At 38.7% G+C, this 23,692-nt stretch overlaps 1 protein-coding gene across 4 annotated transcripts; it reads left to right on the forward strand.

Annotated features, from left to right (window-relative positions):
- Positions 1–276: 276 nt before the first annotated feature.
- NEK3 (NIMA related kinase 3) lies at positions 277–23,461 on the forward strand. Of its 4 annotated transcripts, XM_074378110.1 has the most exons (18): positions 343–395; positions 972–1,075; positions 2,413–2,475; positions 2,686–2,842; positions 4,353–4,446; positions 4,535–4,632; positions 5,815–5,898; positions 6,471–6,538; positions 6,632–6,718; positions 8,717–8,771; positions 11,885–12,085; positions 12,480–12,552; positions 14,248–14,294; positions 16,375–16,474; positions 17,016–17,159; positions 17,417–17,551; positions 19,430–19,556; positions 19,994–23,461. In XM_074378110.1, exons 3-18 carry the CDS (start codon positions 2,435–2,437, stop codon positions 20,073–20,075), a joined length of 1,593 nt encoding a protein of 530 aa, XP_074234211.1. In that variant the 5' UTR covers positions 343–395; positions 972–1,075; positions 2,413–2,434; the 3' UTR covers positions 20,076–23,461. The 4 variants fall into 4 exon arrangements, with proteins under 4 accessions (XP_074234209.1, XP_074234210.1, XP_074234211.1 ...); XM_074378111.1 differs by lacking the exon at positions 2,413–2,475; XM_074378108.1 differs by lacking the exons at positions 972–1,075; positions 2,413–2,475 and having other exon boundaries at positions 277–395.
- The last annotated feature ends 231 nt before the right edge of the window (positions 23,462–23,692 follow it).

Here is a 23,692-nt window from a genome sequence, read left to right on the forward strand (position 1 = left end):
CTCATAACTAGTGTACGTTATCTGTAATAATAAACGTGGACTCTCTGGGGATCCACTGTTCTGCCGTCCACACTTGCCCTAGTTCACACAGCTGGTAAGCTAAGTGCTGGGCCCAAGAAACTTACCTACATGGGCTGTTCGCATAAACAAGAGACAGAACTCAGGCTGCGAGGGGGACGGCGTCCCTTTATATTATTGGCATTGTTCTGGAGCAACATGGAACAACAGTTTGAAAACGCGCCCTTCGTAGGCCCGCCTACTCCGAGAACAGCGCCTCCCGCCATATCTGGCAGGCTAACTTCGCCGGCAACCCAAGAGACGACCCGCCGGCCCGCCCCGCGGAAGCGCGCCGGCCTCGGCGGCGGAGCAGCGGCTTCGGGTCGCGAGGGAAGCCGGTGAGCGGTCCCCGCGGGCAGGGGCGACGCCACGCGGGGTAGGGGCGAGCAGGACCCGCTGCGGCGCTCGCGGACCCGGGCCTGGGTGGCGCTCCCGCAGCCGCCCGCCGCGGGCTCGGGGGGAACGGGGGCGCTGGGGCTGCGAGGCAGAGCTGCTTCTCCCCTAGTTGGGAGAGTGGGGATCGGGTATTCCCGTCATGCAGGCATCGCGCGCGGGCGGGCGCGCGCGCCTTCTGAGCTGCATCCTGAATTTGCATTTGCAAATCACTTTATTAGTTTTTGATGGTATAGGCCTGCGAAGGGACGCTTTTGTCACATTCAGAGTATACACGGGTCTTTTGAGCTTATGGGTGTAATACTGAGTAACAGGGGCAGATGTGGGCAGAAAGGGCCAAATGTGGTTTTCAGCTAAAGAAAGTCAGTGGTTGCTCTTCTTTATCAGTGACTGTCCATTCATAGACTAAAGACCTGAAGTAAAAAAAGAATAAAAATATGGGAAAACTAAGCCTCCTTGTCAAATCGTGTAATAGTACCAGGGGTCAGTTAGAATAGCGGCAAACAACTTTTTTCTTTCAGATCCCTGAATCTAATGATAGACCTACCTGTCCTGGAAAAGAGTGCTTTTTGAAGACCTTGTATCTGGTTTGGTTATATGGAGAAATTATTTCTAGAGTTTTCTGGTAATTCTAGATAAACAGGAATACAAACGAAGTTTTATAGGTCACTAGACTGTAGGTTTGGGCTTGTGAGTTTTTGCTTTACCTGCCATGCTCTGTGGACCGCATAATTCTTTGTGGTGTGATTTTTATGAACATAAGACACACATAAGACACAAGTAAGCTTTGTGAAAACCAAGTAATTAATTCCAGTGTTTTTCTGTAATGAAAAAAAAGCTTCACCTAGTTCTAAGGTTTTGATAGTAATAATAGCAGCCGTTTACTCAGGGCCCCCTGAGTGTCAGGAACTTTACTTATATTCATTCTCTGTAATGTATTAAGCAGTCCAGAGAGCTGCTTCATCCGGGAAATACAGAAGGGAGACAGAAGTTCGAAGACTCTGTTTAACATCTCTTCTTAGTCCCAGGCACCTCCAACTCAGCGTGTCCCCAAAGGAGTGCTTGTCTCCCTTCCCCACGCCTTTCCCCACCCCACGCCCAAAAATCAAACCGAAAACCACACACACAACCATCATGCCTTTCCTTTTGGTATCAGTATTCACCCAGTTTATGCCAGAAACCTGAGTCTGCCTTGTCCCCTCCTCCCTGCACTTCTCCCATAAATCTATCACCAAAAATCTTGCCAATTCTTTCTATGTTTCCCTTCCATTTTCTTTTCCCATTGCCACCACCTGATTCCATTCCATCATTTTCCTGCCTTTTCTGTTGTAGGAGTCCTACACTGGTCTGCCTCCCCTCTCCCCTGTCTGGGACATTGCTCTACAGACAGAATGAGTGATTTTTCTAATATGTAAATCTACTCTCTTGGTTGAAACTCTTCCAAGACAACCCTTTAATTATCCTGAGGGTAAAATCCAACAACTGGAACTTGGCTTAATGATGGCTCTCAGACAAGGCCCTGCCTGCCTTACCAGCCTGTTACAGTCCTCTTCCAATTTCTTGAATACATTCTCTTTTGCTCTTTTTTTTTTCAATGGGAGGTAATTTTAGGTTTATTTATTTGTTTTTTATTTTTTTAAACAGAGGTACTGGGGACTGAACCCAGGATCTTGTGCTTGCTAGGCATGCACTGTACCACTGAGCTATACCCCCCTCCTTTTGCTCCTAAATATGTGATTCCCTCTGCTTCTGACACTCTTCTGTCCTCTCTGCCTGGTCAACGTCCATTCTTCCTTCAGGCTTCAGCTTAAATAAGACCTTCCTGTACACTGGAAATTGACACAGCATTGTAAACTGACTATACTTTAATTTAAAAAAATGAAAAAAAAAAAGCAACACAGAGTAATATAAATACAGTGAATCCTCTAATATTAAAAAAAAATCACCTTCCTAATTCCCCAGGATACTCCTGCCATCTACCAGCATGACTCTTCCTGGAAGACTTGCCCCCCTGCATTTGTTTAGGTCTGTGGTCCCATCTGCTTTGGACTGTGCATGTGGCTGGGCCGTGAGAGATTTGTTCCAGGTTATAAAACCTGGCATGGGTGCTCAGTGTCTACCTGTTGAATGAATAAAGGAATAAGTTGTCCTATCATGGTGGTTAGAGCTACTTTGAATTCATTCTGTCCTTTGAAAATAAATGTAATGCTCAGCTGTTTCTGTTTTTGAATATAGTTTGGGAGAGCCGGTGGTGACTGCAGCAGGGGGCCCCAGTATGGACGGCTACACAGTCCTGAGAGTGATCGGGGAAGGCTCCTTCGGCAGAGCCCTTTTGGTTCATCAGGAAAGCAGTAATCGGATGTTTGCCATGAAAGAAATAAGGCTTCCCAAGGTGACTGCTAAAGCAGTTAGCTCTTGTTGAGCGTGTACATGTAATTTGTAGGGGAAAATAAATTCTTGAGCGTTAATGTGGTCCTTTGTGCCAAAGGTTTCATGGATTTATTCATATAATAAAGATCTTTGCAAGGTCTTGATACATCTTTTGTGATTCTTAAGACATAATTAACAAGAATAATCAAGATTTGGGTGGTGATTGCTATTTATTTTATCTTAATGTGAATAATTTGTAATAATTTCCAATTTTGCATACCTAAGGGTGTAGGGAAGATGCCCAAAAGCAACTCAGGTGCAATATTGATGAAAAAAAGGAACATAAACCTAACAACAGCTAGCTCAAGACCTAAAACGCTAACCTTCGGTATCAAGGAACCTATTCTGTGGATTAGTTTGTCGGTTTTCTTAATTTATAGGTGCTGATTTGTCTGTACAGTTGACCCTTGAACAACACAGGTTTGAACTGCTTCGAGTCCACTTAGACTCAGATTTTGTTCAGTAGTGAATACTGCAGTGCTACACGACCCGAGGCTGGTTGAACCCGTGGATGCAGAACCTTGGATACGGAGGAACCGCATGTGCGGAGGGCTGACTATGCATTGTGCTCAGAATTTTAACTGCGTGGAGTCGGTTCCCCTAACCTTGTTCAAGAGTCAGCTGTATTCATCACTGTGTGACCTATATGACGTATCACTCACTATGTGACCCTTGTAGTTGTCATATGGAAGAACCATGCTATGAAGGCTGCTTAATAGTGTTTGGATCATTTTTTTTAAAATACACTTTAATAAAATTCTCAGAATGAGTATTTTTATTTTCCCATTGCATTCTTGACCTTGTGTAGTGGTTCTCAGACTTGAGTGGGCATCAGAATCACCTGGAGGGCGTGTTCTAACAGATTGCTGAGACTGCCTGGTTGAGTAGGTCCGGGTGGGCCCGTGAATTTGCATTTTTAACAAGTTCCCAGTTGGTGCTGCTGCTGCTGCTCTGAGACCCCTTGTGGTAGGACATCATCAGTTGCAGTTTCTTAATTGTAAGAGAAGTCATTCAGGATTTTATCCTCATAGAGTAAATTAGGGGATAAGCAGTTTTGGAAACTTACTTTGCATATAGTCTTTGTCTATCCTTGCTGGTGTAAGGCACCAGTGGACTGATAAAGTGATGCAGACAGTAAAAACATGAAATCCCTAGTTTTTCTTTAAGGATCTGCCATTGTTGATGCATGCTGTTTCCACAAGTTAGGATACGCTTAGGCTGCTGTTAAAACTCGTTTACATTCTGTGCTTGTAAAGACATAAGAGGTCAGATTAAGCCTGCAAAATATGTGTAACGATAGTTGGGAAATTCCCCACGTGTTTTCTCATGGCGTTTGATCGACTTAAATTGGGTCAAAGCGCAGTGCTACAGAACTGCGTCTAGCAGTGAAACGTACAAAATACTATCATGTGGTAAACCTATCTATTCTTAAATGAAGTTTTACATTTACCTTATTTAAAATCTTTTTCTAGTCTCCCTCTGATACACACAATTCTAGGAAGGAGGCTGTTCTGTTAGCCAAGATGAAACACCCCAATATTGTTGCCTTTAAAGAATCATTTGAAGGTAAATATGAATTTCCCCCAATATAAGCATTTCTCAATTTGATTCATGGCCACTATGGCTTTCTTAAGGAGGCTTCCATTTATTTCAGCTGAAGGACATCTGTATATTGTAATGGAATATTGTGATGGAGGAGACCTAATGCAGAAGATTAAACATCAGAAAGGAAAGTTGTTTCCTGAAGATATGGTGAGAGACTGACACACCTAGTTTCCCTCAATGTTTAGAAGCACCTTTTCTCATAAAATCTGTATGTGATTTTACATGATTACGTGACACCCTAGTTAGAAATGACTAATTTCTGCATCCATCCTATTGCTGCGTGTGTCGTTACAATGTGGCTGCCTGCGATGTTTTTAGGAAGTAAAATAGACATAAGTTTATAAAATATCTAGAAATAAAACTTTCATGTTTAGAAGAAATTCAAAATTGTGTTTATTCATATTTTGTACTAGATATATTTTAAATTTTTATTTTTTCGAATTGAAATGTTAGAAGCCAGGTGGATTTTTTTTGCATTTCTAGATCATCTGAAGAATGAAGCCTGCAGTTCTGTTTTTTGGGAGTACCTATTCTCAGTCTTTTTCCTTCTAAAATTTAGCATATTCCCTTAATATGCTTACTGCCTTTTTAATGGAAAGTTACATATTAAATATTAATGGAATGAATTGACTAAGGAAAATATTACATAGACAACTTTACTGGGGCTTAGTGTGATATAGGGTATAACATGTTATGAAAGTATATTGGTATAAGTATTTTTCATTTAGAAGTTGTGTTGTTAAGAACCTGGATTCCATAGTAGGAGGTCAGTTTTGCTTAAAATAGATGAATCTTCACAGCAAAAAAGGGATTAAAAAGGGTCAGTTTGACATTTAATTGTGGGCACCTGGAAATTTGGGTACTATTGACTGGGGATTTGTAAGCTGAAATGCTGACCTCAAAAGATTGTTGATAATGTAATGAAATCTTTTAACATATGAATAGTCTGGAAAAGTAAATGAAAATCTGATGTAATGATTACAGTATAAAAAGTTATAGCATATTCATTTCTAAGTAGTGAACTACTTTTATATCTGCATTTAAGAAATTCTTTTATTTGGTTGAATATAAGAAAAATATAGTGGGAGTTTTATTAAAATAAATTGCTCTTTGGATCACACATAAGATAATGATAATGGAGTTCACAGCTTTTCAGAATTTCTCCAGGCATCACTGAATCTTAGTTGAAGTATGTAACTTTTAGCAGTTCTATACTTGTATTATGGAAAACCCAGGTCAACCAAGGCTGAGAGATGATTCTTGAGAATTTGGGGTTACCCTGACCCATTTACGGCATTCTTACAGATTCATGTGCTTTCTTTCTCACAGATACTTAACTGGTTTACACAAATGTGCCTTGGAGTAAATCACATTCACAAGAAACGTGTGTTACACAGAGATATCAAGTCCAAGGTAAATGAAATACATTTTGGACCTGAAAAAAAAAAACAACAAACCCAAACTATTTTATTCAGTCTTTTTTCTGTGTTATTCTGTTTCTGTTGGGGGCATCTTTATTTAGTTTAGGAATATTTGTCTATGTAATTATTTGTACTGGCCAAATAAAGTACTACCTGAGAAAGGGTTATTTAATCTCTTTAGTAGTATATGTTAATGTGTTCCAGGCTCTCTAAGTGACTTCTTACTGAGACCACGTGTGCTCAGATGGAAAATGGTTGAGACTAGGACCTGCCATGTGGAGTTACCCTGATACAGTTTTCCTGGTCGATCAGGGTGTGCTGATACAGTCTGAAGCTCGCTTGTTAGATTTCTAAACAGACATCCTGAATTCCCAAGCAAGGGGATGTGTAGCTGTCAAGACGGTATCTTGTCTTTTTTGTGTTCATTCGGAGACTTGGCTGTCAGTATTTCTACTCCTCATCTCCATCATCAGCAGGCTCTGAAAGACAGCTTCTCCCAGAGATCTCTGCCTTGTGTTTGAATGATGGAGGATGTAATTTGAGGTTTTCTTTTTTTTCATGCAGAATGTCTTCCTCACCCAAAATGGAAAAGTAAAACTGGGTGATTTTGGATCTGCCCGACTTCTTTCCAAGTATGTATGTCTAGTCTATAGTAGTGACAGTAATAAAAATATCCATTATTCAGAAATGCCCTGTAATCATTCTCTGCCTTTTTGTGATTTTAGTCCCATGGCGTTTGCTTGTACATACGTGGGAACACCTTATTATGTGCCCCCAGAAATTTGGGAAAACATGCCTTACAACAATAAAAGGTAAGTGATGACTTAGTTGGTACAAGGGTGGCTGTTTGGTGACAGGCATTGTAGCCAATGGATGAAATTTTATTTTTAAAAAAATATATCTCAAAGCAGTGTAGAATTTAAACTCCCAGGCTTCTAGATGAAAGTCATAATTTTCCAGCTGTTTTGATCAGAGCTAAGAGGAGCTACATGTAAATGCTGAAAGAAAGGCTAGTCATTTCTGGGAACAATATGAATTATATTACTGCTTCTCAAACTTTGCTGCTCCCACTTTTAAAAATCCCAAAGCACAGGTTGTAGCCATACCAGTTAAATCCAAATGTCTGGCATGGGAAGCAGACATCAGTAATTTTCCAGGATTACCAAGTGATTCCAACGTGCAGTAAAATTTGGGAACCACTGGATTATGTCATTGAGTTAACATTTATAGGACCAGGTAATAAGCACTTCTCATTGATTATGAGAAAATGGTATGAAGTCCTTATGATTGAAAACATAAGTTTTTTCTGAATGTAATATATGCCCACCTACTGATGGAGAGGGTGGGTAGGAGAGATTGGAAATATAGAGATACACAAGAAGTGAAATGGACATCACCCATTTTTACACAATGACTAATAATATTTTGGGTTTTCTTCCTCATCCATTCACTTTTTCCACTAAACTTAGATAATATACTGTATATTAAATTTAGTATGTTGCTTTTTTCACTTTGTATTATATCATATCCATTTCACGCCATATCTAAACTCTTCATAATTATTGTTAATGGTCGCATAATAGTTTACTACGTGACTCTTCTGAAGTTTATTTAACATTCCTCTGTTGTTGGCCTTATGACATGTTTCCAGTTGTCAGTGTCCTAAACAGTGCTGTGATTAGTAATGCCTCTTATGCATAAACATGTCATTGTTGTCTGGCACATTCTTGGCATAAATTCCTAGAAGCAGGAACACCTAAAGGTTCTTGTTACCTTCTGCCAAATTGCTTTCTGAAAAGGGTATGAAAATCCAGGCTGAATAGTCTCCTTGAAGAGTAAAATTGACTGAATTGGAGACAAAACTGCTATAAAGGGACTTCCTGGGACAACTGGGGAAATCTGAGGTTGGACCAAATTTTAGATAGTAGTGTTGAATTAAGGTTAACTTTCTTGGATGTGATAATGGTGTTGTGTTCATGAGGGAGCGTGTCCTTGCTCTTAGGAGATACATACTGATGTGCATCGGGGTGAAGTGTTTGATGTCTGCCACCTTTTTTTTCAAGAGGTTCAGATCCAGATGGAAGAGGGGAACAGCAGGTGAACGTGGTGTTAATGACAGGGGGCCTAGGAAGGAGCATGTGGGCATTTATAACTTTTCTGTAGGTTTCAAAGTTTAAAAAATTAAAAGTTGGGGGAAACAGTTGATAAAAATCCTGGTTAAAATAAAAAGAATATCATGTGGAAAATGTCTGGAGGATGACAAGTAGGTGGTGAGAATGACGGAGGAACCTGGAGGGGCTTAGTATGAAGAAGGGTGGGTGAACTCTATACTGATTTTTAAAGAGCTGTTTTGTGGAAGAATAAGAACGCTCTCCCTTAGAGCCATCCAGCGGGGGCACAGAGGGCTGTCCTTCAGGAGGTGCGAGCAGAGGCCTGATGTTGTGCCCAGATGGTCTGGACAGAAGCTGCACGGGGTGACCCCTAAAGTCCTTCTTCCAGCTGTGGTCACCTGAGTCCACGAATACCCGCTCTTGCAGCGAGAACTACCGAAGTGATACCTGCATCACCCAGATGTGCGGGAGCAGAGCTGGGGAGCAGCGTTCTCTTGTGAATGTTACTGTTAGTCAGCATCTAAGGTTTAGACCCAGGTTGCCATATATTTTATTTCAACAGCTGGGAATTATTTGTGATATCTATCCTTATTAAAGGTCGAGTGATTTTTTAAAAAATTTTTGTGTTATAAAATACATATATTTTAGTATGATAACTCATAACCTATCCGTCATTTCATTGCTTCTTTATGCTTCCAGTGACATCTGGTCCTTGGGATGCATCCTCTATGAACTCTGTACCCTTAAACATCCAGTAAGTATGGCATGCAAAATGGGAGAGGTCGTGTGGGGCCAAGTCCTAAGTAATGTGCCGGACTCCAGCTGGCAGTTTGCTCCCCTACGATGAATTCATTATAATATTTTCTTCCTGTTTTTTAATATTGCGAATTGAAATTTTTTCTTTTTTAGGGGTGGGGTGGGAAGGTAATTAGGTTTATCATTTGATTGATTGATTGATTGGAGGTACCAGGGATTGAACCCAGGACCTCATGCCTGCTAAGCATGCGCTCTACCACTGAGCTATACACTCCCTCCGTTATAAGATTTTCATGTTTCCACTGCTGTCATCTTTGCCTTGAACCACTACTGTAGCATATCCTAATAGGATATTTCCATGATGCAGTATTTGTAGTTCTATACTTAGCTTGCCTTCCTTCCTTTCTCCCACCCACCCTCCCTCCCTTCTTTCCTTTTTTTGTGGGTATCCTTAACTTCTTTTAGTTTGGTGACATATATGTAACATAAAATTTGCCATTTTAACCAGTTTTAAATGTACAGTTCAGTGGCATTTATTACTTCACAATATTATACAGCCATCACTACTATTTGCAAAACTTTTCCATCACCTGAAATAGAAACTCTGTACCCATTCATAACTTCGTATCCCTCTCTCCCTTGGGCCACTGGTAACTTTTAATCTACTTTCAATTTCTATGTATTTGCATATTCTAGATATTTCATACAAGTGAAATTATACCATATTTTTCCTTTTTTGTCTAGCTTATTTCACATAGCATAGTGTTTTCAGTGTTCATCTGTGTTGTAGCATCCCTTTTTATGACTATATAATTTTCCATTGTATGTTTATACCACTTTTTATTTATCCATCATCTGTTGATGACAGTTGGGTTGTTTCCACCTTTTGCTGCTGTGAACATGCATGTACAAGTATCTGTTAGGATCCCTGTTTTCAGTTTTAGGGGAACATACCTTGGAGTGACATTGCTGGGCCACATGGTAATTGCACATTTAGCTTTTTGAGGAACCACCAGACTGCCTTCCAGAGTGGCTGTACCGCATTTATCTTGTTGCAGTTAGATTTCACTTCTGCGAGTTTCTTCTCTAACTAAAGTATCACGAGAAAATAGACTTTGCTTCTTTATGCTACGTATTTTTCTAAGATATTTTAAAAAGAGGTTAAATCATTTGCCCTCCTTGTTTATTACACAGAACTAACAATCACAGCGCTGATCCCTATTAAGTATTAGCTTGGCGTAGAATTAAATTCTGTTCTTTGGGCATGGATTAAAAAACTTGGCTCTACCGAGTGTTTTTACAGACGTGCTTGAGAGCATGCAGAGCTCACGAGAGTGAGTGACTGAGAAGAATCCTTCACCACTAGATGAAGGAACTCAAAGGGAAGGCATGCTCCATGAATGAGAGGTCAGCTCCTCTGAATATAAGTGGCTTATAACGTCAGCTGAGTAATTAGAACAACCTGGGCAACTTTTAAAAATGCTGATGCCTAGGCCCACGCCAGACTCATTGATTTAAAATCTCAGAAGGTGTCCTGGACACTAGTGGTTTTGGTTTTTGTTTCTGTTTTTCCATTTAATTTGTATTCATTGGGAGCATTCTTTTTTTTTTAAATTTTGTCCTTCCAGTTGTATTGAGACATAATTGACATACAGCACTGTATACATTTAAGGTGTACAACATAATGATTTCACTTACATGCATCATGAAATGGTTATCACAATGATGTTTAGTGAATCTCCATCATCTCAGAGATGCAAAACAAGAGAAAAAGAAAAAACATGTTTCCCTTGTGATGAGAATTCTTGGGATTTACTCTCTTAACAACTTTCATATATAATGTACAGCAGTTTTAATTATATTTATCATATTGTATGTTACATCCCTAGTACTTATTTATCTTATAACTAGAAGTTTGTACGTTTTGCCTGCCTTTATCCAGTTCCCCCTTCCCCAAACTTCCGCCTCTGATAACCACAAATCTGATCTCCCATTCTATGAATTTATTTGCTTTTGAAGTATAATTGACCCACAACACTATGCTCTTTCCTGGGACGTTAATGTTTTTAAAACAGCTGATTCTACTGTGTAGCCCAAGTGGAGAACTACTGTTGTGTACAAGCAAAATTATTTTTTAAATTTCAGTACCTTTTTTGTGATTATATTCCCTGATTTTGTCTTTTTTTTATAAATGTTCATATACATGTTCTTATTTGTTGCAACAAGAATAAGTATTAAGGAGTACAGTGCCCTGAGTATTTGGCACTGGATCTGTTCTCTTGTCTGTTTTAAAAAAGGCAAAAGCAGTTCTCAAACCTTTAGGAAATGCAGAAACTCAGTATAATGGTTAAAAAAAACCTGAGGTAAAGGAGATTCAACCTTATTTTTCATTTCCTGAATTTTCCCTTGGTTATGTGCTTTTTTCCTTACTTACGTGTTGATTTTTCCTTTCTCATATCTTTTATATATTAATAGGGTAGGGCACCTCCAAGGCAGAATGCCATCATGCTCTTACATAAATATTAACCAAGGCTGACACCTGATGTTAATTCCAGTATGTTTATTATACAATGAAAACTTTTTAAATGTCATTCTGGTATGTCACTTTCTATCCCACTCTATTACTTGCCAAATTTTAATAACTACTTTGATGACATAAGAGGTGAAAAAGGTTTTGCAGTAGAAGTTTAAAATGGGAAAAGCCTAAAGTGCGTATTATCAGGGAGCAGGCCTGGGGATTTCTGCGGAGGAGGAAAGCAAAGAGATGTTACACTTAATATAAGCCTTAGTCTCATTTGACTTTTTAAAAAGCCCTATGTGATTTTTAAAATATATTAAAAATGTGTATCTGCAAAAACATTGATTTGAGTCATAAAGTACCCAAATCAAGCATTGATGCTAAGAGTTCCTCTAGGTGGGGACATCTTTTACTATTGAAGTTTACCTTTCTCCTGAAGAACCGTAACATTTTAGAACAGTACCTCAACAACGCCTCTAGGAAGAAAAATTTCTAAAATTAAAATAATTCATATCAATTCAGTTCCACTGGTGTTTCCTTATTTCCATTCTCTTTCCTTGTATCTGCTTTTACAGTTCAGGTTTCCTTTTCAGTTTCAGGCAAATAGTTGGAAGAGTCTTATCCTCAAAATATGTCAGGGGTCCCTGAGCCCACTGCCCTCCCATTATTGCTGTGAGCTTCAGTATCTAATCAAGCAGATGTTTAAAAAGAATCCCTCACATCGCCCCTCGGCCACAACGCTTCTCTCCAGAGGCTCTTTAGCTCGGCGCATCGAGAAATGCTTGCCCCCAGAGGTACGTATGATGCATGTGGGGTTGACTGTGAACAGTTTTCAAGTGTTAGTTATCTTTGAAACACAACTACGTGTTATACGTGCCTATAAAACTTCACATGATGCAGACATACAAAAAAATAAAAAGTTAAAGCTTCCTTTCCCTCCTCCCTTCCACGGAGCTATTCCCCCAAATATAGTCATGGGTATAGTTTGCATTATCCCCTCCACATCTTTTTCTGGATGTATATAAATGTCTCTTTGTCTGTCTAAATTACTTGAATTTTTCAAAATGGCCCTTTCGCTTTAAAACTTTAAATATGATTGTGGGAAAGAATGTTAATTAAATGACCTTATGGCAATGTCTAAAGAAAAGTGTATTTCAAATCTTTAAATTCTCTGCTTTAAATTTTCAGATCATCACAGAATATGGTGAACAGATACTAGAAGAAACCAAAAAATCTAAGCATAGTACACCAAGAAAAAAGGGTAAGAATTTTGGAAAGCTTATTTTTGGTGAAGTGTTCTTTTAAAATGTAGTATAACAAAAAAGAAAGTAGAATTTTCAAGTTATTAGAGATGATTTCCAGAGATACTCCTCAAATCAAAATTTTCTTCTTGTTCCTTCAGACATAATTCTGTACTGATTTATACATTTGTTTTGCCAGGGATCAGAAAAAGCCTAGTGTGAAGATTTTAGTGATGTAAAGATTATTCTCTGTTTCATTGTTAGAACCGTATTTACTCAGGTTGGAAGGCTTCTGTGGGCTAGCCTAGGAATCTAACCATGAAAACGTAATGTTCGTCTTATAGGAAATTGTATCCCCAGGTTTCCAAAGAACCATGCTATAAGCAAATTTTTAAAAGCAGAGCCTTTTCAAAAGTTGTGAACTGTCTACATAATAGCTACACAAAATTTCTATACATTTATAGTCAATCCTGAGCAGATTACCTATGTAATTTATTATTTCTTTGGCAGTTGTCATCTCTTAATTTTTTCAAAGCTATCTTTGTTCCTTTTCATTTCTCATCAATGACTTAGGCCTTCTATCTCTAGAAATGGAATTGAAATAGTAGATACGACCAGAATCAGAGAGAAGGGGTAAGGACATGTAAAACCTCAGTTGTTTGGCACCTATTATCTTAGTGTTATATACTACAAGAGAAACATTTCTAAACTGTACTGTTTTCTTAAAGTTAAATTTTAAATGGTATTTTTGTAAGAATGTAAACCCTTCTAGTGATGTAAACTCTTCAGTCTTGTAACTCAGCCTTTTATCCGTTACTTAAAGGGTGGTCAGTTACCTTTGCTTCAGCAGTTTTAGTGTTAACTTTACTTTGCATACTATTTTGTAGCTTTTGTTCACGTCCCAGGGTAGCGGGAAATTAGTTTTAAAATGCTAGGCAACAGCAACAAAAACACTCTGAGAAAAGTTTCAAGATTAGGAAATGTAGTTTTACAATTTCTAAAAAGAGAGGGAGAAACCAGCAGGGAGGTGCCAGGATATCGGGACCGTGTGTCTGGTGGCGTCTCCATCTAATCTGCAGACTGAGACTAGAGCAATGAAAACGATGTGAGGACAGAGACCGTGTCTGATTTAGTCACTGTTGTATCCTCAGTGCCTGTCATCATCGACGCTCAATAGCAATTGTTTAAAATGCTGATTGAATAAGGAACATGGACGGCAGGGCTCTGCCAGCAGAAAATCTGGCAGGAGCCATCCTCACCGAAGGGATCAGTTGCTGGAGTTCTGCCTGACTGCTCGCTGCTGGGCCCTCGTCAGGGAATAAGCAGCCGAGTTCTTACAAGTCATGACTTCCACCTGCTGTAATAGCTGTCAGGGAAAGCGCAGACTCGGTAGCTAGCTTGTGCAAACGGTGATAAGGACATTCCGAGTATGCAGAGCGTCTTACCCCTTGGTGCATAAGTGGGTTGGCGTAAGTGAGTAGAGGTGTCTTAACTTTCAGATGTTAACGTTCGGAATAAACAGCAGAAATAGCCTCTTTTAACAGCCGAGGTGTATGTATAATTAGGCGATTAAAGGTTGATACCTCTATACAGGCTAAGATTTTTTGTTCTTGGACTTTAAAAACTTGGTCTTCATGCGTCTCTCAAGCTTTATGCAACTCACAATAGGAATCTTTATGAATTTTCTTTCTGCCTTCTCTTTTGTCTTTAATCAGACCCCAGCAGAGTCAGGATTGCTTTGCAAAGTGAAGCAAGCACAGTGGTAAGTGCTTTAAAGTTAAATTTATATAACCGTCTACTGGGTACCAGGCATCACTAGGTGCTGTGAGATATTTGAAAGACTGTCGCCCAGTCCCTGGCTTCAGGAGTTTTTTGCCTTTGGGCCTGTGACGTAACTGGTAGCTGTGGCTCTGCACTGCCAGCTGAGACACTTGAGAGCCATTTTATTTGTTTTTTTATTGCTCATCATTGATGACAAGTGGTTTCAATATAGATGTGAGCAAACTTAGCCCTGCTTACAGTTATGAAAGTCTTATTTTAGCTTGGCTTTTGGATAGTTTGTTTTTTTGTGGTAAAATGTGTATCACTTCAGCAATTTCTAAGCATAGAATTTAATGGCATTAATCGCATTCACAATACTTTCCTATCACCCTAAACAGAAACCCATTAAATAATAACCACCCATTCCTCCCCACCCTGACTCCCACCCCAGCCCCTGGCAACTTCTACTTTGCTTTTTGTCTCTAAGAACTTGCATATTCTAGATATTTCAAAAAAGTGGAATCGTGCAATATTTGCCCTTTTGTGTCTGGCTTCTTTTGCTTAGCATGATATTTTCAAGGTTCATCCATGTTATAACCCGTATAATAATTTCCTTCTTTTTTATGGCTAAGTAATATTTAGATCACTATTTTAATCTTGACATTTTTCTATTCAAAAACTTTTAGTGCCTTCCTATTATCCCACTAATCAAGCAGATATTTTTCAGCCTGGCATTCATGGTCCTGTTCGTCTTGTTTGGCCCTAGGCAGCTGTGAGCCCTTTTACACCATAGCTGCAATTAAGTCATGGACAGTAACAGGCAACCCACTTCCCAGTGTTGCCACACCCACCCCAATAACTCATGTCCTATTGCTAATTTGCTTCTTCATTATTTTAATCAACATTTTAACTCCCACAGGAAAAGATGTACTAAGAACAAATTATTCTGCTTATGGAATGCACTAGTAATTAAACTTATAAATTTTTTGAATGAATCTCAGGTTGTAAACAAATAACACCATTCCCCATTATGTTCCTACAAATGGAATATGTTCTGCCCCTATACTTTTTTCTTTGCATAGTAATATCTGTTTATTTCCAGCTTTATTGAGGCATAATTTGTATGCAATAAAATTTACTCATCTTTAGCATGCATTTTGATATATGTTGGTAATTTTTACAGTTATAGAACCACTACCACAATCAAGATAAAGAAAATCCATCCCCCAAATCGAAAATGCATTTAATGCCCCTAACCTACCAAACATCTAGCTTAACCTAGCCTACCTTAAACGTGCTCAGAACACCTACATTAGCCTCTGGTTGAGCAAAATTATCTAACATAAAGCCTTCCTTATAATAAAGTGTTGACTATCTCATGTAATGTGTTGAATGCTGTACTGAAAATGAAAAACAGAGGGGTTGTCTGGGTCCAGAATGGTTGTGAGTGGATTGGCTGTTCACTCTCATGATCAAGTACTGATGGGAGCTTCTGCTCACTGCCACTGCCCAGCATCCCGAGAGAGGCTCATACAATACGTCGCTAGCCTGGGAAGACATCAACATTCAAAATTTGAAATACAGTTTCTGCTGAATGCATATCACTTTCAGACCATCATGAAGTCAAAAAATCGTAAATCGAACCATTGTAATTTAGGGACCATCTGTACAGCAACTTTATAAAATATTTTATTTTGATATTTCCGGCATGAAAAGCCCAGTATAGCAAATCATACTGAAATTTTTCATTGCTCATTTCCTCTATAAAGACCTCTCAAATATCTCTGTCATTTTTATATACCCTCTTCATATTTGAAATGATTGATATTAATGGCTATTAATGTATGACTATTAATATACATGCATATGTATGTATAATATGTAAACATATATGTGATTTTTAATATACACATATATATGATGTAGATGGCTACAAATTAACATGTCTGTATGGGGGTCTATGATTATTACTGTTTGATTCATTAATCTTTATTTAAAGTTAAACTAGCTGTCTTTGCACATTTACCTTTTTTGTAGCAATTCGAGCACTCTTTTATCTTTATTTTTAATGTCTTTTAAAGCAAAGGGAAGAACCAGGTGGAGAGTGTAGCCACACTGATTTAGAAAGCATTAATACAAACTTGATTGAAAATACATTGAGAGTAAACAGAGAAGAGAAAGGTAAGTTGTTATTCAAATTCTAATCATGGTGTAAGTGAGGAGCTGGGGAATATAGATGGAATAACCAGTTTCCACCTCACAGGGTCGTGAGGTGTCATAAGCAAGTAGACAGGTGAATCTGTGTTTGCTTATCCAGTAATTTATTTAATCTCACAGGAATATTTTATTTATGTATAAAAAAAGAGAAAATAGTGTTTATTAGTAAAAGCTTGGGAAAAAAATGGTAATTGTTGCGTTCTGCACCACAAAAAGCGTGGCATACAGTGTGTACCTAAGTCTTCTCGGGGCTTTATTCTTGTACATTGTGTAATATCTGAGTATATACATATTATTTTTAAAAGCTCACTTTAATGATTAGCTTTACTGTTTCATTTGGATTATTTTTCATTTCCTTTACTACTTAGACTTGAAAAAACACTTATTAGATCTGAGTTTAAAAGAGAAAAGAAATGCTTCTGTAGTGTTGCTCGAGAAATACACGTGTGGATGTAGATGAATAAATAAACATATTCAGCAATCCTTCTTTACATTTTAAAATCAGATAACAAAGCCATCCCTCGGAGCAAAGCCAGTTCGCCAGGTCCTCTCAGGCGACAGTGGGAGAAAAATGCATCCACTACAGCTCTTGCTGCTCTGGGAAATGCACCCGTGCTCACCTCCAGTTTAACAGCAGAGGACAGTGGAGGTTAGTAGTCAGGTTGAATACTATTATTTTATTATACAACATTCGCTAATAGTTTTTAATGAGAGTTTCTTTTTTTTCCTAATGTCACTCTGTGAAGGATATTTGGTGTCCCACGTCAGAGCACTGCTCATGCAGGCGAGGGAAACAGATTTGGGTAGAGAGTAAAATACAATTAGTTTTGCGTGAAATATGATCTGGAAGATATATGCTGAAAATCTTTTCTCTTTGGCACTGATTTTTTATCTTTTCCCATCCAGGTGGCTGTGTAATAAAGTACAGTGAAAATAACACCCGGAAGCAGTGGCTCAGAGAGGCTCCCGAAACCTTGTTGAGCATCCTTAGGAATGCTGATCTCAGCTTGGCTTTTCAAACATACACCATCTACAGACCAGGTGATGCATGTCTGTTCCTTAACTGTGGAAACCCTTTGATCTTTTTTTTTAATTGTGGTAAAATATACATAACATAAAATTTTCAATGTTAACCGTTTGTAAGTGTACAGTTCAGGGGCATTAAGTACATTCACATTATGTAGCCACCACCACCATTCATCTCCTGAACTTTTCCCGTCTTCCATAATGTAAACTCTGTATCCATTAGATAGTAATTCCCTGTCCCTGCCTCCCAGAAACCCTTTGATTTTAAAGTTAGAAAATAATTCATAGCATTGTATTTTTAGGTTTTCTTGAATCTTTTCTAGCTTCCAGTCTGAAGCCATGGTTAATTTTCCATAGAGTTTCATTCCTTCTGTTTGTTCATTATTTTAATGATGATAAACAGTGATTATTGTTCACTTGTTTTAACAATCATGTGACCACTTTGACAAGTGGCCTGTTCTTTACCATGCAAATATACCCCTGCTTTAGTGACTCTGTAGCTCAGACTTTATCCTAGTAAACTTCGAGGAACTTCATTTCTTTGTCTCCGTACTTGAATTCTGTTGCATTGACTAGAGTTCAAAAAAGATGAACAATTACTATTTGATTATTTTTATTGTTTCTACAGATATTTTCATTACAATTACACAGCATAACCTTTTTTTTAAGTGTAGTTGATTTACAGTGTTAGTCTTAGGTGTACACCAAAGCAATTCAGTTATACATACATATATTTTTTTTTCAGATTCTTTTCCATTATAGCTTATTACAAGAAGTTGAATATAGTTCCCTGTGCTATACAGTAGGTCCTTGTTGTTTATCTATTCTATGTAGAGTAGTGTGTGTCTGTTAATCCCAAACTCCTCATCAGCATAACCTATCCTTAGGAACCTAGACCAAAGGACTGCAGTAAGGATGTGTACGCATGTGTGCATGTGTGTATAATTTTGATAATTCAGTTACTAAAGCCGTCTTGCTTGGTTTAAGATCTAAGATCAGTTATGCCAAGTAGAACATATAATGGTGTGGCAAGTCTCAGCTGTATTTATTGTAACAGTTTTAGCTGTATTTGTTAATTTGGTCAGTATTTACTGAGCGCCTAACATATGCTAGGTTAAGATTTAAAAAAAAAAAGAATAAAAACAGTAATTATTTCCCTGAAAGAGTTTATCATTTGGGAGACCAGCACACAAGCAAAGAATTTAGAGCTGTGTTTCCTGTGTTCTGATAGAGCCGTGTGCAGACTGTTACGAGCCCCAAGGAAAGGGAGGTGCATGAGTGGACAGTGTTAAGGAAGATTAATGATTATGAATTTTGTTTTAGCAATTATAGGTCCTGGATTATAGGTTTCTGATTCATTGATGAAATTTTGGTCATTTTAGCAAAGTCACTATTTAAAAAATAGATCATAGCTCTATTGTAAAAGAATTTTTGTAAAGATTTAGCCTACATATTTTATATTAGGTTATTGCTTTGTAAGCAAAAATCTGAAAGTAATTACCATCTGGAAAAAATTTTAAAAGCATGCATGTGGTCTTAATTCCCTAATTTTATTCCACTACATTGGGAAAACTTGGGGGGATGGGAAAGGTTAAAGGAAAAACAATGCTTTAAAATGGGTTCTTATATTTGAGGGTTTCAATTGTAATTTTCTGAATTTTTTCTTTTGCATAAAGTACTGTTTAAAAATTTAATACACATGTTGATGCTTACTGGGCTTGGTTTACGCCAGAATTCATGCTGGGTAATGCGGGGAGGGGGCACAACAAAAAATACAGAGCATGGCATTGCCTTCAATGAGCCAAAATACCTTTGGAAGAATTTAGTCCAATGTGCATGAAATAAGCAAATATTGCTTAACTTAGCATAATTTCTATTACTGTTCCTCTGAAGGTGCAGAAGGGTTCTTGAAAGGCCCCCTGTCTGAGGAAACAGAGGCATCGGACGATGTCGATGGAGATCACGATTCTGTCATTTTGGATCTAGAGAGACTTGAACCTGGACTTGATGAGGAGGACACGTATGTGCAATGTACCAAGATAGTTGACATGATGCGCATGTCGTTTAAATTGTACTTTAATACGTTCTGGTTGAGTGGGAGCTGGTTATATTACTTTGCATCACAAATGAATATTTGTATCTTGATCTTTTGTCTGGCATGGGTAATGTGTTATGGTATTATCACAGAATTCCTGACTGAGCTGTATGTTTATAATCGTTCTGCTTGGACTTGCTATTTTTTAATATACTAGGTCTTATATTGAAAAAGTTATAGAAATAGTGAAAGAAGTGATCTTTTGGAAGGCTAAGTTTTTTCTCTGTTCAGTTGCTTTATGGAGCTCATTTTTCAAAAATGTAAATATTGTTATGGTCGTGTTCTACTCTGCACCCATCAGCAAATAATTACTGTGTCCCTATTATGGAGACTTAATACTCAAATTGTTTTTTCCCCCACAGGGACTTTGAGGAAGACGACAGCCCTGACTGGGTATCAGAACTGAAGCAGCGAGCTGGCTGGCAAGAAGTGTGCAGTGGATAATGCACTGGAAATGTCCCTTAGTCACATTGAGGGGATGCTGACCATGAGGAACTGACATTCAGATAGTAATTAGCTCACGGGATGTATATTTCCCCTTGGAAACACAATGAAGAGGGAGAAACTGTGGATATTTTAAATTGTTCCTGGTTAGTATCATAAGCTATAAAAAAATCTAGAACTTCTCTGAGTTTGAAAACTGGGTGTGAGGTTCAGGCTTTGTGGTCAGGTGGAACAGAAATTGAATGCTACCACTTATTGCTTGTCTGATTGTGGGAAATTACTTAACCTCTTTTAGCCTGAATTTCCTCAACTGTAAAATGAGAATAATAGTGCCTACCTCACGGGGATGCTGACCACAGACCATTACAGCAGCCCATAATGTTGTTATTTGCATTGTTGTGATTTGTGCGTATTACTTTCTAGCTCTTTTTATATCTCCTAAAGGTTTAAAGATCTAAATGTATTTAATTATAACTTAATGATGTGTGCAGTGTTTCATTAAGACATCAATGATCTTCAGTGATCTTCACCAGCTACCAGCTGTCCTTACATGGATGCACAATAGGATGTCCTCACAGGAGGCACAGAAGAACCCGGATCTGAGGATCAGCCGTGGGACGAGTGGGGGTAACTTCAGATCTCATGAGAAGTTGACGGTCCTGTATATGAGAAAGGAATGGGAGTCCACACAGGAAGTAGCGGAAACTATAGAGTGTTGTGGAACTAGTCGTGGGGGGGGGCGGGGACAGGATCCCAGCGTGGGTGTGTCATGGTATGTCAGCATGCTGGGTCTTGTCATTTAATGCTATGATGCGTTAGTGAGAGGAGAATGTTATCCTAAAGAAACAGGCTCTTCCCAGGGGATCCCACAGGGGCAAGTGTGGGAACAGCATAAGCCTGACCTGGGATAGGGAACAATGCTTAAGTAAACAGTAGGGGAAATAGTTGTGATACCACAGTAGGATCATTAATAAAGATCTGCTGAAATATCAAATACATAAAGAGTTAGGCATTTTTAAAATCTTAACATATAACTGTGGTATAGACCTCACCCCCCACTTGTTATTTATACTCAGACATTTAGTCATCCTTGGTCTCCTCTCTGATAGCCTCTCCATCTTCCCTTATTTTTCAGGACCTTGACATTTTTGAGGAGTACTGGTTAGGTGTTTTGTAGAGTGGCCCTTGATTTGGGTTTGTCTGATGTTTGTCTCCTGAGGGGCCTGATCTTGAGGGTTTGGGAGGAAGAACAGCCCAGAGGTGATGTGCCCTCCCGTCACATTGTATCGGGGGTCTGCCATCTCCACACGCCACGACTGGTGGTGTTAACCTTGACCACATGGTTAAGGTGGTGTCTGCCAAGGTTTCCACTGTAAGTTGCTGATTTTCCATTTCCATGTTCTGTTCACTCCACGTGAGTCACTAAATCCAGCCCACACTCAAGTGGAGAGGAATTAAGCTCCAGCTCTTGAAGCGGGGAATAATCCACTACTAAGTCATTTGTTTTGTTGCTTAGATTGTCCTAGCTTTGGCCACTGGGCGTGGTTTCAGGTTGGCACCTGTGTCCCTTTGACATGCCCTCCTCCTTTTGTGTTTCAAGTACGTCCTTGCTTTCCGGCATTCCAGGAAGATGGTACAGGCTCATCTTGTGCCTTCTCTGCCCCAGACCCGGAACTAGCCATTTCTCCCAGGACCCCTGGTTCCTTTCACTGGTTCAGAGACCAGGATCTGGGTACCGGGTGTGACTGTGGCTACTGAGATGTCACAACTTCTTGGCCCTCCCAGCAGACAGTTAGGAAGTACATGTATGCCTACTATCCTGTGTGCACACGCATCTATAGTCAACTTCTGTATCTCCCCGTCTGTATGTATATTAAGCTAAGAATAGGTTGGTTTATACTGATGTCTTGGACTCTGATCCAGTACCACAGGTTCATTCTAGCTTCCTCCCCTTACTTTTCTGAGGCTTCTTTCTTTGACAGTGAGAAACTTAACTTCACCATCCACTTACTTAGTTCAGTTCCGGTATACATGTAAAGCAGTTTCCAAATTACTAACCCATACCCCTGTGAGGAACAAATTTACCAACTAAAGTACAGAGTTTATGTATTGTTCCTATTGTCTTTAGCCTTACAATTTCTAGTCAAAACAACATTTCCCAGAATTACTTATGTTAGCTTCCTTTTTTTTTTTTAACCATTGTCTTTAAGTTAAGGTAGGCAGGGGTAGTTTTAAGGATATTTCTAGGTAGTTAATGTCCATAAATACTGTATCAAATAGATACATCTTAGCGTTACCCCAGAGTGTAAACATGTCCAAACTAACAAAGGGAACTTGAAAATATGTATAGTTAGTTACTGAGAGACTGAATGAATCTTGATTGGATGACAAATCTTTTCAGAAGTCAGGTGGTTTGCAGGGTTTTGCTTTTAATAAAATTTCAAGAGACTAATGGATGATTAGAAATCATTTTTAGTACTAGAGTACTATATGAGTCTTGACATACAACAAGGCAAGAATTAAGGGTCACTTTTAACAAAACTTCCAGTTCCTATTTATTTACTTACATGAATGGGGTTTTTCAGCACTTAACAGCTTTAAAACAAGAGATTCAAAAAGAAAATACAAAAAAATTGATGAAATAAAATTATTTTTAAGGCAAGACAAGGAAAATTTTAAACACAAAATTCTCTCCAGCAGTTTGGACTACCACCTCTTTTTGGTGTGCATTGTGCAGCTGCATTATACATCAGCTAACTCCTTAGGCTAGAACGTTCCTTTCTTAATCCTATAAGGGGTCATGATGACCCTCTGCTCACCTTGTTGAACTATGTAAACTGTCAGTGTTACTTTGTTGTATAACCCTTTGTCTTGAAAACTTACGTAACTGTGCTTTGACCTCTAAGCCAGGAAACAGTCCTCAGCTTTCTGAAAGACTGTCTCTGGCATTATAATCCTCAGTTTAGTGTGAATAAAATTTTCATTTGTTCCTTAGATTGAATATTGATTAATTTTTCATTGACAGAATCAGTGTTGAACTTGGTTTATTCTAGCAAAAAGTTAGCATTCGTTGATGGATACTAATTGAGCCAACTAGGGGGTTGAAGAGGAAAGCCCATTCAGGTCTTTAAGAGTTGAATTTCCAATACAATTTTATTTTTGATAGTTAATAAATATCAATTCATGATTTTTTTAGTTTTATCAATTGTGTACCAGGCTAATCACCAACAACCAATCAGAATTATGCGTGAGCCCACAGGCCCTGGGATGCCCCTCCCTCACCTGGCCTTTAAAAATGCTTTGCTGAAACCCTTCTGAGAGTTAAGGGTTTTTTGGGTACCAGCTGGTGGTTCTCTTTGCTCTGCCCTGCAATAAACCTTTGTTTGCTCCCGACTCTAAAGTTTCAGTTTGTTTGGCCTCACTGTGCACTTGACACACAAGCTTGTGTTAGGTAACATATGAAGATATGAGTTCAAGGAGAGAAAAGAATGATGTAAATTTTCTGATTCTTAAAGAAGGGCTTTTTTTTTTTTTCAAATAGATGATGGTGGGTTTCAAATTGCCATGGTATTTAGATTCAATTGGGTATGTGTTACCTGTGTCAGTATTTATAATTG

This window comes from Camelus bactrianus, chromosome 14 (assembly GCF_048773025.1).
Source record: "Camelus bactrianus isolate YW-2024 breed Bactrian camel chromosome 14, ASM4877302v1, whole genome shotgun sequence".
Taxonomy (NCBI): Eukaryota; Metazoa; Chordata; class Mammalia; order Artiodactyla; family Camelidae; genus Camelus; species Camelus bactrianus.

Coding starts and splice junctions, on each gene's coding strand:
- NEK3 (XM_074378110.1), top strand. CDS start 2,435: ATGACTCTTCCTGGAAGACTTGCCCCCCTGCATTTGTTTAG. Junction 5,899..6,470: donor ACAGAGATATCAAGTCCAAG/GTAAATGAAATA, acceptor TTTTTCATGCAG/AATGTCTTCCTCACCCAAAA. Junction 6,539..6,631: donor TCTGCCCGACTTCTTTCCAA/GTATGTATGTCT, acceptor TTGTGATTTTAG/TCCCATGGCGTTTGCTTGTA.